Below are 15,158 nucleotides of genomic sequence, written 5' to 3' on the forward strand. Positions count from 1 at the left end.
TTGTCTTAATTATTCCATGACATCCCAACCGGTGATTAGTCCTACAAAGCGTTAAACACACTCTTATGGCATGATGAGGACGGAGGAACAGAGCCCTGCAAAAGAACAAAATCTAAAACATATGCATGTTGTTCTCTCTTTTTTTTTCCTAGTATATGCCTATTGTTCAGCCCATAACAACATTTCTTTTAGATGAAGAAACGTACGGAAAAGGCATGTTGGTAAAGCTGTGCTGCATTCATCTTGGTTAATCTTGTGCCCCTAATCCGGACCTAGTCCAGGCACGCTGAATGATTGGAGCCCATGCCTTACTAAGTAATGCAACACTAACTATATGCGGTTAATGGTTTGCATCACTGACAGCACATACATATTAGGAAGACGAAATCAAACATAATGATTAGTCGCTTTCATGTAATCATATTGCAAATAGTAGTATATGTTAGGTATAACTAAGGATTATCTTAACCGCAGCCTTGATTGTGTCTTAAGCCGATATCATGCCCATGAATTGCGGTGGATGTCGCGCCGCGTCGTGCATACACAATTAGTTCACGGTTTTGTTATTTCTTAGTACACTAAGAACCATCCAATTTAAACATGAGATTCCATGCAACTAACAAAAGTGATGAAAAATATTTTGGTTGTATGGTTATCAATGTCGACCGTGAAACAGTTACTAGTTAATTATGCTATCTTTGTTCTGAAATTGATATTGTCCGTTTACAAATCACGTTTTTGTTTTTTCCATTTTCATGGAACATATTAATTTCGGTTTTGCTATTGATAAGTTGACTGATTTTTAGTTAGAAATCAGTTGACGTGTTTGACCGTTGAATCTTAATCCAACGATATCACGTGGAAGAGGAGATAGTGGAGATGGCACTCAGATCTTGATCCAAAATGTCTGAGTTGTTAACTTAAACTTAAGAAGATCAATAATTCAGAATGTAGCATTTTTAAAACATGTTGTTTTTTAATCCGTAACGAAGTATGGGTATTGTGCTAGCCTTTGTTGTGGTGCTGGAGGCACAAGTCTAGCGAGGATTTATTTGTTGATGTGCCTTTTTTGTCCAACGGTGCTCTGAGCCTAGTTCTCTACTTCTCTGCTGGATTGCATGTTCAAATAAGGGGGCTCAGTGGTTGGTTCCTTGTGGTGGAATCAGTCCACTCAGGTTCAAGTGGCATGGGTGTTCGCATTTCTTAGATTTATTTTAGGTTTTAACCAAATTACGAGGCGCATGTGCCTCAAGATGACCGGACGGTGGCTCAGTCTCTCGAAGGTGCTCATAGGGATAGGATGTGCATGCATGCGTTCATAGGGGTGAGTGTACGTCCGTGTGTATGGGTGCTTGTAACGTGTTTCCTGGAAAAAAAATAAGGAGGCTCTGTTACCCGTTCAAATCTATCTTAGTGGATTGTCGAGACATCCCATAAAAAATACTCGTAATTCCTAGACGAGGAAACAGAAGTCACTTCAGTTCAAAGGAGCGAAAAATAGGAAAGAAAAGAAGGTTTCAGACCGTACGAAGAGAATGATTATACAGTTCATGATGCTGACCGATCAGCATCACCTTATACACTGTAGTCCATTTGGTACCAATAAAAGCATCCCCCCATCCGTCTTTTCGGTGCATCTCCAAATAGTTGGCGCCTGAGCCAAGCTAATTAAACGTCGTCTTCTGCAGTTTTGTGTGGTTCCTGACGGTGGCTGCCGATCGGCGTGTGCATTAGCTGGCGGCTGCCGTTTTAGACAGAGACTGCAGGAGCGCTCTGTTTCACGTTTAAATGCTACTCCATCTCTACTTTTGTAGTCCGTTTTGTTTCGTTTCGAGTCCAAATAGTGGATCAGCTGAGCACGTAACTACCTGAAACAGGATTGTGTGGAAAGCACGAGCGAAATTAGTTAGGCACCGATCGATAAGGTTGCGGGATAACGTCCCAATTCGCAATGTTCAAAATCCGGGCTTTTGTACTGCCATATGGGTTCTCAACTTTTGTCAAAGTCTAAACCTAAACCGTCAACCTAACTCCAGTTCCAACATTCTTTTCCTTTTCCCAATCAGGGGAAAACGCCCCTGACTTTTCGCAACATTCTTGGTCTCTCAATTATCAAAACCATCAATATTTGATCACAGACTTAACAGAACGAGTTTTGATGATGATGGTGCGTGGTTTTGTACACGTGGTACCCAATCAACACAAAAATTAAAGCTGCAATATAATCAGGAAATTTGGAGAAAACAAAAAAAAGAAAATCATAACATAAACGCATAAGTTCAGAAGTAACCTAAAGAACAATGAGTTTTGATGGAATTCAAAAGGTTTCTTTTTTATTCCCATGTTTTTGGTATAGTGTTCGTTTTCTCTTGTTTGCTTTCTCCATTTCTGTTTTTATATCATTTTGTAAATTTGAACCCACAAAAAAACTGGGCGATACTAATCCATGTGGACATCTGTCAGTTCAGCTAAACTGAACAAAGAGGGAGACATGTATGCCACCAAAGATAAAATGAGCATCTACTTATTTGAGTAGTAACAAATGTTTCATCCTTCCAGGATTATGTGATCGCAATGAATTTGATGTCTAACTAGCTACTAGACGAATTTTTTTATCATATATGTATAAAAAACTCCTTATGCGCAAAAATAATATTTTTTTCCTTCTTTTCGGAATACAAGGCCCACACGTATCCCTGGATTGCTAATTCGATCAATATAATGTAGAGTACGTACCATTGCGTGGACGCCCTAATTGATGATCAAAATAAAGCATAAGATTCTGCATAGGCATTAGGACATCTACAAAAAAGGCCGGCCAATTGTTTTATTTAAAATTGTTGATGTGGAAAAAGGGACAAAAATTGACTATTTGCAAAGAGACCTGCTGCGAAGAAGTTGACTAAGAGAGAGTTAATAGTAGATCTATTTACTTTTGTATATAGTTGAAAGGAGTTATTTACCGTCGACTTCTATTTACCTTTGTAAGTGACATGGAATTAAATATTCACGACCTATTTTTCCCTCGATTTCTAATTTCTAAATGACATGAAAAACAGACACTACTTCGGTTGCAAACATAGAATGAGGATGCACACGTACTTGCTTACCGACTCATACAAGCAAACACAGCCAGCCAAAGCATAACCTCCAGATCGCAAGAGGAAACACATATGTGCTCCTGATCCACGGAGAAGGAGCTCCGACGTGTCAGGCAAGTAGTGGCCGGGAGATCACACGGGATCTGGAGTATCTCCGGCCACTCGTTCCGGCGAACCGACGCCGCAGCCATTTGTCCCGCACGGAAGAAACCCCGTACCACACGCGACGCTGACTCATAAATCACACGTCCTGGGCCCCTACGGCCCGTAAACAGCCGTTCATGCCAATCTGGTATGCGGGCCCACGCGTCAGAGCCTGCCCCCGCACACGGCTGCTGCTGACTCACTGCGCCCATCCCGAGACGCCATCTCGGTCGCAGGCCAAGCCCCCCCGCATCTGCCCTTCCCAGACCATTCACACCGGGCCATTGAGTCACTGACAGGCTGAGCCGATAACAAGGGCGCCCCACATGTCAGCGAGAGCTGCTCGTCTTGGCTCCACACGGGTTTTAACCGCGGGTTCACTCACGCCGTCACGCGACCGTGGGTCGACCAAGCGCCAGGAGCTGCTTCGTTCCACCCGCTGCGAGTATAGAATACTTTTCTCCCGCACGCGCTGCTCGCCCTGCCTCACTGACACCCTGGGCCCGCCACGTTAAGCCCGACCAATAAGCTGCAGGAAATGGTCGCCTCCCGTGGCTTTAAAACCAAGGCGTCGCCTCCTCTTTTCCCCTCTCTTCCTCTTCCTCCTTCTCACATCTCGCGTAGACAAGGAGATAACGTGTGAGCTTTCTTCCTTTTTTTTTCTAATTTCTGCCGATTTTGGGGGAGAAAAGAAACCCTGATGGAGGCGGCTGCGGCGACGATGCTGGAGGCCGGGGTGGGGCGGTTCCGGGCGCCGAACCTGGCGGCGCTGCTGGCCGAGATGTGGGCGCCGCTGGCCGTGGCGCTGGCGGCGATGGCGACGCTGCCCAGCCTGCTCGGCAGGCTGCAGGTGCTCATCCTCCGCCTCCGCTCCCGCGGGAAGGAGGTCATCTCCTCGCACATCTCCACCTACTACTCCTCCGGGGACGAGGACTCCGACTACTCCGATGGCGATGATGACGAGGACGACGAAGACGAGAGCTCCGAAGACGAAGCGGCCACCAGCTCTTCCGGCGAAGAGGACTCTGGAAGGAGGGCACTGGGGTACTTCGAGGGCGCCGCCGAGGGGATCGACGGCTGCTTCCCGTGGGGCGGCGCCGTCGTGCGGACGTGGCAGGAGCGGTTCTCCTGCGGCGGCGGAGGAGCTAGATTTGGATCCGCGGGTGGGGAACCGCCGGCGGTGACGCTTTGGGGTGCCAGCTCGGCGAGCGGCGACCAGGCGTGGTGGGAAGCCGATGACAGCGGCCGCAGGTCGGTCGCCGAGGCAGAAGCGCCCGTGGTCGTTGGGTGGCGGCGCGAGCACGCCGTGCGGCGGCGGCAGCGGCTCCTCCCGTTCTGCGCTCGGCGGAGTGAAAGACGGGACGGGATGGTAGGTGTGGCCGTGTGAATATGCTTTGGCTGAGATGCCGATTCCCGGCTGGTCCCACCTGTCAGTGGGATGATCAAAGGAGGGTTGGGTTGTTTAGGAGCTGTGGTGGCGATGATTATTGTTCAAACTTTTGCTTATCTCTGAAAGAAGATTACAAAATCGGAGGAGCTGTGTCTACAAAGCTCCTGTTGCTCGCTTGATCTTCAATCGAAGATTTGTACTACTACCTCACCATTCTTTGAGATGGAAATGGAAATGCTCTAATGCATGACTCTTTCTTCCAAAATTCCATCTGCTGTTCTTTTTGGGGGACAGGATTTCTAGTTGCGGTAGAAAGGTATTAACGCCATTTCTGTGTATATACCGAAGTGAGGAAAACTACGTTCACGGACTGTCCTCTTATGCAATAACATACGGAGTATAATTTTCTGCAAATTGGTTCGGTAAAAATTATGCAGTTCGTCAGACGCTCACATGACTAAAAGCGGATCAGCCAACAATAAATTAATCATCACGATATATGATCATAAATTAACCAAGTCCTATTCATATCCTCGTCATCTCAATTAGCTCAATTTCCTTGATCCTTCCCCCTTTCCTAACTTTTAACATTTCTGCTCTAAGTAAAATTTCTTCAAATTTAATCAAGTTTGTAAAAAAAATACTAATATCCATATATCAAATAAAAATACTATGAAGATATATATCATGACAGACTTAATAAAAACTAATTTATAGTTATAAATGTTGGTAAATTATTCTATAAACTAGAATATCTTACATTCATGAACGTTGGGAGTAATAACATTTTACGACCAAACTTAATTAGTTTAGAACTCTACAACCACAAAACCACGAGCAACTCCAGTCATCTCTCTCCTGAAAAAATGTCTCCGCACTACAACATCCCGCCGGCGTTGCCACGGTTCCCTCATCCTTTGCCTGTCGCTCCTGCTACGAAAGGGTGGGGACCCTAGATCTACGTCGCGGCATGAAACTTAGCAGTTAGGATTTGGTTCCTTAACAGTGACACGATGTTGGATATGATGACGCAGTGCGCTTTGAGAATAAGGTTTCCCTGACTTCTGTTTCACCTTGTTGGCGCCGTCTTCGTCGGCGGCATAGAGGCCGAATAATCGTCTGGTTGCTGATCTTCTAGAGATGGATTTGGTCATGTCTCGATGTTTGTGCCTTGGTTCTGTCTTCGTGTTCCGCAACTGTGAGGTTCTTCTAACTTCGGCTTTATCACGGAGCTGGTGAGGTTAGTTTTCTTCGGATCTGTCTAGATGGATCAGGGATGGTCGTGCAGTCCTTTTCTCGTTACCTTATTCTCCGAGACGGGTTCTGTTTCTCAGGTCACCGGCATATTTTAACTCCGGCTGGCGACCTCCCGCTACTACGCGAATAACCTTTTGCTATTCCGACGTGGTTCAGAAGTCCAAAGAAAACATCGAGCTATACTCATGATGCGCCAATTGCGAGCACAAGAGGAAGAAAACCTTTTGCTATTCCGACGTGGTTCAGAAGTCTAAAGAAAACATCGAGCTATACTCATGATGCGCCAATTGCGAGCACAAGAGGAAGACGACTTTGACCCCCCCCCCCTACCCCCCTAAAAAAAATTGTGTTCAATTTGACTTTTCTATAATAAAAAATGATCCCATAAGGATTGGTTGATTTAATATGGTCTTGGTCAATGGTCTTACAAAAAAAACACGAGTGCAAAAGTACAAATCACACATGAATTAGCTGGTTTCCCTGCTTCTTCCACGGTGCAAAACTGCAAATTACGCGTGTTGAGGGAACTGCTGTTTCAACAATTTAAGTATTTAACCTGCAATAAACTCGGTTCATTGACCATCACACACGCGGGGTTAACCTCTGCGCGTGGCCAAATTAAGCTTTTGTTCGCCTTATTGACCAACCGTCAATACGTGATGGGCACATCCTGGACAAATCCTTGTCAGCCAACCACTTTGTCAAGTCCAATAATCTGGCATTTTGAAAGCACTAACGCTTTTTCTCGGTAGCTTTCGCGAACTAGCCCTACATGAGCGTCGTTGTTCAGAAGATAGTGCTTAATTTGGCCACGCGGCGTAACACATCATCCAGCGTAAAAGCTTGTGCATCTTTCAGTGTAAACAAAAACAGAGAACGATTGTGTGGAGGCGAAAGGCGAAAGCGCACAGCTGGACCCCATGTCAACAACTGGCGTAGCAGACTAGCAGTAGCACATCCATCATCCAGCGTGCTGACGGCAACCTCTCCACGAACATCAGATTGCAATTATGCGATTAGCCAAGGGGGTTTTACACGCTTGCAACCATAAATTAATTATTCCCAAAAAAACAATAGATTACTTCTACTCCGTATTTTATTTCTCAAATCTCTTCTCCCAATTTCTCTTGCCCTCCCTCTCACTATCCTTTTCATCCACCATGAGTGCAAACTGCTCCTCTTCTCGTCCTGATTCATCTCGCCACCGAACATCGCACCGCTATGCATGGCCGTCCGCTTGTGCGCACCGCCTCCTCCCGTAGATTCCCGCCGCCCGTGCGCTCCTACGCGCCGCCTGCTCACACTTGCCGCCCGGTACGCCTGTGCGCCGCCCGCATGTGCCCTCTCGCAGCCTTGTCCGCCTGTTCGCCGCGCTCGCGCGCCGCCCATACATCACGTCCGGCCACTGGTTGCCGCGCGCCACTACCCATCGGGAAGGCCACAGATGGCTCGCGCCGACGTGGTCCCTGCTGCCTTGCACGAGGCCACCGCCATCCCGGCCTCAGGCTCATCCCATCGCTGTCCAAGTCCCGCGGGGAGCCACCGGCGTGCACGAGCCGGTGGAGGCGGCGGTCGGGGCGCACGACGGAGCCGTGGGTTCGCAGCCGCTGACGTGCACGAGCTGGTGGAGGCGACCAAGAATGGCGGCGGGCGCTGGCGAGATCCGGATCGGGCAGGGGGCGGGGGTGAGATTCATAGGTGATGAGGAGGAGCGAGGAGGGCTCTGTTGTTTTTTTTTCTTTTTTGGGCGGTACATGTTTTTTCTGTGCTTAAGTACCGCAGGTGCCGGGATTAAAAGACGCGTTGGGACAGCGGTAGCAGATTCATAATTTCGGTAAAGTGACGTACCGTGACGCCCGGCATCACCACCAACTCCAATTTAATATATTGGTATAAATTTTACAAACATGAAGTCCATCAGGAGGAATGTTTTGCCACCTGAAGCTATTTAGGAGAATTTCTTTCTGCAATTTTAAGCTCTCTACCATTCTTACCTTCACAAATAAGCTATCAAAAATCTTTTTATCACAAATATAATGCATTCTATTCGTAAAGAGCATCTTCACTCGTACCCCATACGGCGTCCGGCCATGCATTTTTTGGGCCATATGGGGGAGCGCCGACTAAAATTTGTGTTTTGGGGTTGAGCCGGTTCCCAGCCCCCCCCCCCCCCCCCCCCAACTTGAAGTTGATGATGAGTGTGTCTCGGATTTTCTGATGCCTGGAGAGGAAAGCGGCGAAGGCGGCTGGCACCTGGTGATCAACATTGGCCAGAGGACCCATCCGTTCATACGGTTCAGTGTCAAACACTAAAAATTCCCGCTCACTCTCAATGGTCATGTTGTGCAAGATTACACAGGCAGTAATGACCTCCCACATCTGATCTTTGGACCAAGTAAGAGCAGGGCACTGGACAATGGCTCGCTCGACATCCTTCCTACAAGCTTTCTGTTGCGTCGAAAACCAAGTTCTTGCTCCTCCTGGGGGTGCGTTTGAGATTGTCTTCACAAAAGTTGACCTTGGATAGATGCCATCTGCTAGGTAGTACCCTTGGTGTACACGTGGCCATTGATCTCGTAGTTCACCGGAGGAGCAGTGCATTTAAGCAAGCTTGGCAAACACATTTGATCACTGCATCACATTGATGTCATTGTGTGATCCTGCCTAACCAAAGAAAGCTTGCAAAATCCACAAACAGGCTCAAGTACCACATTACATAATCATTTGTGACCTTTCTACATGTCTTGGTGTGCAAATGGACAATTCTTCCATAGCAATGCATACAGTCGATGCTTTCAAGCATACCTAAGAATCCTCTTTCTACGTTCTGTGCCAGGATCCGGGCTGTGTATTCTGCATTGTGTGTTCACAACTAAATATCTCCAAACACTAACACAATTTCCCTACAGAACTTGTACATGCAATCGATGTCCGTGGACTCAGCCATGCAGAGGTAGTCGTTCTGTGTATCTGCATGAATTCCATATGCAAGCAACCGGAGAGATACCATGCATTTCTGAATAGTTGAGAAACCAACTGTGAGGATGACGTCTCTCTTCAATTTGATGTAATTGTCGAACTCACTGAGGTACTCGGCAATATTCAAGAAAAGCTTTCGGGACATCCTGAAACAGCGTCGAAAGACCATATCGTTGTGCAATGGATCATCGACGAAGTATAGCTGGCGTACAACATGAAGTAACCCTCCATCCTTTGCCTCGCCTTGCTCTTGCGTTGGCCCTTCCTCGAATCTCCCCTGCACAATGACTGTGCATCCTGGGCGATCAAGCCCAGAAGGGCAGAGAGTATCACCTGATGCTCCTCCTCGCTGCCTGAGGCCACATCATCGGCAGCGGTGACTTCCTCGTCAAACAGCGCGGCGAGCATCTCCTAGTCGTCCAAATCCATGGCCTTGGCAAATCGTGAAACACCTCCTGCGCGCAAGGTGGCCGCGAGGTGGGCTTGCAGCTGCCGGTGATCTTCCAATGACGACGGAACGGGTCGCTGTGGTGGCGCGGGGAGATCTATGCGCGGACGACATTATTATCTACTGCGGACCGTCGCCGATGAATGGGGTGGTTCCGGCGGCGATTTGGGGTGGAGGTGGCCACCACCTGACGGAGAGGATGATATGGGTTTGTTTTTTGGGTTGTGCCGCTGACAGGGCTAGCTCGCCTGTTTTTAGCCTCGAGCCGGTGCCCCGCTCACCCCCCTCGTGGGTTGAGTTTGGCCCGTGGGAGCGCCGGATATGAAGTGGGGCCGCGCCGGACAAAAAACCAAAATAGGGGTCGCAACTGTGTCAGTTTTTTTACGCTAACGCCCCTATACCGGCGGTTTGATGGTCGTTTAGGGGGAGCGAGTGGAGATCCTCCTGCAGCAGCAATAGAGGCCACGGCCACTGCCGAGGCCGTTGCAGGACTCCAATTGCAACTTAGGCTTTCAAAAGCGTGAGCATTTACCGGTTCATAAAGCATCGGTGCCCATATATGCAGAACATTTTAATGGCATCACGAAATAAGTCGCAGAAAAGAGACCACATGTCAAAACAGTCAAAGTGTGAACCGGTCACGAGTCACAGCTGAAGCATGACCAACCTAAAAATCATTCAAACGGACCCGCTCCGCAAGCCGTAACGATGCCATAAGCCCATAAAAGCCTCCTAATCCCTACCGACAAGATCGATACTGCTCAAAGTTTTAACCAGAATGTCTCCTAAATCAGCATCACCTAGCTACTTAAGCCCCCTCCAGAAATGCCGCCAAAACCCATCTTCGCCAAACCCAAGAAAACAGCAGCAGCAGCGTCAGTGACAAGGACCAGCATGGAGAAGAAGAGATCGCCATTGCTGGCTCTCAATAATGCGCTGCCCATGGTGCTCCTGCTACTGCTGTTCTTCGTTTCCGTGGCGGACGCCCAGGTGTTCTGCCGGTCCCAGTTCAACCTGGCCAACGAGGCCTGCAGCCTGAGAACTTTCCCCGGCGCGAACCCCGCGGTGCCGCCGCGCCGGCCGCTCAACGAGTCGTCCGCCGGCTACGAGCTCCAGGCGGACCACGGCCATGGCGGCGAGCACGGCGGCGGCGGCGTCCGCGGCAGCAGCCACCACGGGCACGGGCACGGGCACCACGTTGGGGGAGCGGACCCGTACGACACGGCGTGCTGCCGGCGCCTGATGGGCATCGACAACGCCTGCATCTGCCAGGCCATGTCCTTCCTCCCGGTCTTCATGAGCAGGGTCAAGCACGCCATCAAGCTCACGCCCGTCCCCGGATGCGACATCTCCTTCGAGTGCGCCGCCGTCTACTGACGCTCCACCACCGGACAGTTTAATGCCTTAACTGAAAATTTGTGGTGATCTTTGCAGCAATTTTCCGTTTTCCTGGAGCAGCTTGGTCTGCCTGGAAAACAACATAAGAGCAATTCTGGGATTCGCATGCTTGTTAGCACGACGTAGCTCTGTTATTTCATACTATCAGTGAGGATACATTCTGAAAGGTTTTTTACCTTAAGATTATGGTAATTCTTGCAGGAGCAATGCTGACAGCGCACAGATCAATGCATCGGAATATAAAATAAAATAGGGAACGGACATTCCACACAAATTGGGTCCTTTACCGATAGTAATTTACACATATATTGGGGGCCTACCTTTTAGCTTATGGTTTGCAGATTATTTTGTATTCAAACTAGTCTACTAGCAGTTGACTAACCCAAGAACTAGATATGAACATTTCAGGGGAAACACCTAACTTGTACTCCCTCTTGAGGTTTTAGAAAACAAGAACATCATTACCTGGCATATTTCAGTACTGTATAAATCTGTAATGATTCTTCATTTGCTATGATCCAACGTTCATTGTCTAAAGTGAGCGCTCAAATCTGACAGAACACAGAACATTTGCACAAGCCAACGCCAGAGATGCTGAAATGAATGTAACGAAATAACACTAAAAAATAATTAAGAGCTGCCTATGACGGCAAAGACAATTTATCACAATCATTTTATAGCAGATGATCTTGTACACATTACATGGTACACATTAGCTCGACCAGATAATTACTCTAGGGAGAGGACTGTACATTTTTCCGACAAAATTGGAGGCGAAGTATATCTCCAGATCACACCTGCAATCCGAAAAAGATGGAAATATGATTCCACCTCTTTCATGCCAAGTGTAGAAGAAAACCTCGTACACAGAATACAACCCTGTTGAGAACTCAAAGTTCCTCTAGTTCACTTTCCAAGGAAGCAAAGTCAAAACAGTTCCAATCAAGTTCTGCATCCAGCTCAAACTTTGGTTCTGTGAATGGCATCTGTAGGTGGCTGATGTCTGCAAGTCCAATATAGTCATCATCCAGCGGCTCATCTGCAGCAACGACAAAATCATTGACAGCAAACACATCTGCCAGCCTTGAGAAATCATCCAGTGAGAGTTCATCAGTTGGACATGCATAGTCACTGATAGGAAGCTCATTTATCTGGCCAAGGAATGCATCCACCGAAATTTCTTTATCACTAGGTGTCGTAGAGAAGTTCAGTAAGCTTTCATCAACAGTATCAGGAGCTATCTCCACCGACACTACCTTGCGTACCTCTTCTTGTGATTGCTGGTCAAACGACACAGATGAGGACACGCAAGATAAAGTAGCTGAGCTGGACAATTCTGCATGGTATGATGCAGATGATCGAGATTTGATGCCCAATATCTCATTAGAGATAGTAGCTGAACTGGACGAATCTGCATGATCGGGTGCAGATGATTGAGATTTGATGGCCAACATCTCTGCACGGTACTGGTTCCGTTTTGCCTTGTATGCTTCAGCAGCAGCCTCCTCGGAGCTAAATGTGCCAATCCATTTCCGGATCTTCCTCACAGGATCACGTATCTCTGCGGCCCACTTACCCCAAGCCCGTTGGCGCACACCAGGGTACCTGCTTGTTGGTTCCTTCTCCATGCCCTTTGATTTCTTTGTGCCACCTGACACCAGGGTCTTCCGAGATTTGAGGTTTCCAGAGATATTCATGGGAACCAGTACTTCTAATATCATTCGCTTCTCCTTCTTGGCATTCTGAACATCATCATCAGAGGAATCGGTAGCATCAGGGTCACTGCAGGAAATGCGGACCCTTCGCGAAGAAGGCGTCATCTCGTTTTGCAACATGCCCCAGATTCCAAGCGAGGTCCAGAGATTATTGGGTTATTTGCCTCGCTCACAATCTGCAGAGAAGACCAGTGATTGTGTCAAATATGCTCAAGTTGAAATTTAGCGAACTGCAAGGAGAAAACAAGCTGTCTACATACCAATTATACTACTTGAACAAATTCAGGAGGCTCCTGGTCTGCTCAAGAGCCTGAGCACCTAAGCTAAAAAAGTCAGAAAGTGGGTTCTCTCCAACTTCTGATTCAAACTAGAGAAAAGAAAGAGTTCTTCTTTTTCAGGACGTCAAAGAGAAACTTGAATTCTAGCTGATTGTTTATGAACTTCAAGAATGACGGGATGGGAATGAATCGAGTTGCTGAACTTTAATCCACCCAAACCAAACCTGCTAGCATCGAAAAAAGTCAGATGAGGCCCAAACTTTTTGGGAAGTTGTAAGGAGTGAAAGTTAGTTACCAAACTTGTTGTGATTTGGGCGATTCTCAAATTGTGATTACTTCACGTGCAGCGCAGCACTGGGCACCGGTATAAATGCAGAAAACCAGAGTACTTCACCCCAAATCCAAATCTGAGACCACAAGCAGGAAAGCACAGCTCATCACTGGACATCATTATAGGAAAGTTTTGCAATTCCATATTGAAATTGAAAGGAGGCGATATAAGGGCAGGCACGCATGGGCTCAACCAAAATGTTTCTTATGTATGATGGAAATTCTTAACACTATGACTCCTGAGTAACAGATATGGCAAGTAGCAATGCGTGTTGACATTTTCATTTTCATGACTAAAACAAAGCAATGACATCAATTATTGCGCAGGTGCGTTTGTTTTGAAATCAGTCAAGACTGTCCAACCGACACTCGTCCGACCCTAGCCCATCGCACTTGGATCAAACTGCCGCATCAACATCGGACAAAGGATCCAGTATCGGATGCAAGTCGGACAGGAAAGTCGTATGCAAAGCATTTTTTAACACAAGTATGCACACAATTGATAAAAGGTACACGATTAAGATTGCTGGATAAAAACGAAACAGAAACTATTGCAGTTAAATGAAAGGAAACAAATCAAACGCGTTACAGCTGCCTCATTATCTGCAGGTATGTCAGAAAGATGTTCGGCGCTTATATTACACAATCAAGGAGCCATCACAGCTAACCAGAGGGAACTGTGAAGAAGGCAGCAATAGCTTGAATGAACAAACCATTGCAGTTTACAGTTACAATGTTCAAGAGACACAATTTCTACAATAAATTATCTTCCGAGGAAGATAAAAGGCATGCGCCATTAGGACTCTTCTACTACCAGGAACGACACTTGGACGCTTATAAGTGCAAAACATAAACAAGTAGGGACTCTTTTTCTGGGATCCGGAATTTCGAGTGTGAAGGGATATTAAGACTAGAACAGGGGAAAGTGAAACAGAGACAAGTTAAATGCGCCAGAAATTGCTGGCAGGCAGGTAACTGGTCTGGCACACTTACCGGGAGATCTTGAAGCGGTGATCTTGGGTTCTGGCGCCCCTCTGCCAAGATTGAGGGAGAAGGGAGCAAGAAGCGGAAGGAGGTGATGGGAGCTCAGAACCATGGAGCAGCAGAGCAGGCGACATAAATCAAGAGCGAGCGCTCGCGCCGGCGATCTCTACTCCAACTCTGCGATCATCGCACCAACACCACGAACAGAAAATATTAACCAAGGAAAACACGAAAGACATGTTATAGGCAATCAATCGGCGAGAGAAGGGGATTGAAGTAAGAATCCAACGCAGAAAAGAATTAAGTTTTTCCCATCTTTTCACTGATTGAATACCATATTTTCTGCGTAGAAACTATGGAAATAAACAGATTAGATCGGCACCGGAAAGAGAATCATCAACAACGGGAATAAAGGGAAACAAACAAACCAAAACGAAATCCCCGCCCCGATATTTCTTCCTAATTACCAGGACAATAACGATTCCTCGTCAGAAAGCCAAGAGAAGGGGAAAAATCGAAAATTTCCACAGGAAACAGGGCGGGCGAAAAGACCGATCCATATCCAAAGAACATCAAGACGAAGGATTCAATTCAATCTCGCGTGAGAAAACATTCGGTTCTGCCGCTACTTACAGGAGCCGCGGCGGGTGCCACTGCGATCTGCAAAGAGGAGACGGGAATGGGATGGGCAGCTCGGGACCGGGCGGCTTTCCGCGTGGCGGATCGGAGTGGTCCGTTCGGGGGACGGGGGGAGTGAGCTTTGGCCGTGTTTCTTGATTTGTTCGGGACGGGGGGAGGGGAGGGGGAGGGGTTTAGCGAGGAGAGGAGAGGAGAAGAGACGAGCGGAGCGGAGGGACGAAACGTGTGACGAGGTACTGCGGGGGGAGTAATTATAGGTGGGTCCCTATTGGGATGGTCCCATTGATTGGGGAACTCCGTTCGTGTACCACGATTTTTGTTTAAATCATACCAGGTCCAGGACTCAAATTGTCACCCTGCCTACAACCTTACTTGAACAGGATCTGTTGAGAAGATATTCAGTGCTCCCACCCCTTAGGGTGATACCGTGCTCCCAATGTACGGTAACACACCTAAAAAGTTTTCAAAAAATTTAAAATAAATTAATTGGGTTCA

The 15,158-nt window shown here is 47.4% G+C and overlaps 3 protein-coding genes across 6 annotated transcripts; 2 read left to right on the forward strand and 1 right to left on the reverse strand.

The window, feature by feature from the left end:
- The first annotated feature begins 3,811 nt into the window (after nucleotides 1-3,811).
- On the forward strand, nucleotides 3,812-4,900 carry LOC100829630. The gene has a single exon (XM_003576358.4). The coding sequence runs from the start codon at nucleotides 3,946-3,948 to the stop codon at nucleotides 4,630-4,632; it is 687 nt and encodes a 228-aa protein (XP_003576406.1). The 5' UTR covers nucleotides 3,812-3,945; the 3' UTR covers nucleotides 4,633-4,900.
- A 5,105-nt stretch (nucleotides 4,901-10,005) lies between these two features.
- Nucleotides 10,006-10,987, forward strand: LOC100829937. The gene has a single exon (XM_003576359.4). The coding sequence runs from the start codon at nucleotides 10,145-10,147 to the stop codon at nucleotides 10,694-10,696; it is 552 nt and encodes a 183-aa protein (XP_003576407.2). The 5' UTR covers nucleotides 10,006-10,144; the 3' UTR covers nucleotides 10,697-10,987.
- Nucleotides 10,988-11,376: 389 nt separating this feature from the next.
- Nucleotides 11,377-14,843, reverse strand: LOC100830240 (ethylene-responsive transcription factor ERF118). 4 transcript variants are annotated; one of them, XM_010239748.3, is made up of 5 exons: nucleotides 14,658-14,842; nucleotides 14,034-14,201; nucleotides 13,011-13,117; nucleotides 12,693-12,934; nucleotides 11,377-12,608 (listed from the first exon to the last, which is right to left on the reverse strand). In XM_010239748.3, exon 5 carries the CDS (start codon nucleotides 12,550-12,552, stop codon nucleotides 11,608-11,610), a length of 945 nt encoding a protein of 314 aa, XP_010238050.1. In that variant the 5' UTR covers nucleotides 12,553-12,608; nucleotides 12,693-12,934; nucleotides 13,011-13,117; nucleotides 14,034-14,201; nucleotides 14,658-14,842; the 3' UTR covers nucleotides 11,377-11,607. The 4 variants fall into 4 exon arrangements, with proteins under 4 accessions (XP_010238050.1, XP_010238049.1, XP_024310935.1 ...); XM_010239747.3 differs by having other exon boundaries at nucleotides 13,006-13,117; XM_024455167.1 differs by having other exon boundaries at nucleotides 12,693-12,937; nucleotides 13,006-13,117.
- Between the last annotated feature and the right edge of the window lie 315 nt (nucleotides 14,844-15,158).

This window comes from Brachypodium distachyon, chromosome 4 (genome assembly GCF_000005505.3).
Source record: "Brachypodium distachyon strain Bd21 chromosome 4, Brachypodium_distachyon_v3.0, whole genome shotgun sequence".
Lineage (NCBI taxonomy): Eukaryota > Viridiplantae > Streptophyta > Magnoliopsida > Poales > Poaceae > Brachypodium > Brachypodium distachyon.

Bases quoted from the DNA above. Each gene is read 5' to 3' on its own strand.
- LOC100829630 (XM_003576358.4), top strand. From the start codon at position 3,946: ATGGAGGCGGCTGCGGCGACGATGCTGGAGGCCGGGGTGGGGCGGTTC.
- LOC100829937 (XM_003576359.4), top strand. From the start codon at position 10,145: ATGCCGCCAAAACCCATCTTCGCCAAACCCAAGAAAACAGCAGCAGCA.
- LOC100830240 (XM_014901797.2), bottom strand. From the start codon at position 12,552: ATGTTGCAAAACGAGATGACGCCTTCTTCGCGAAGGGTCCGCATTTCC.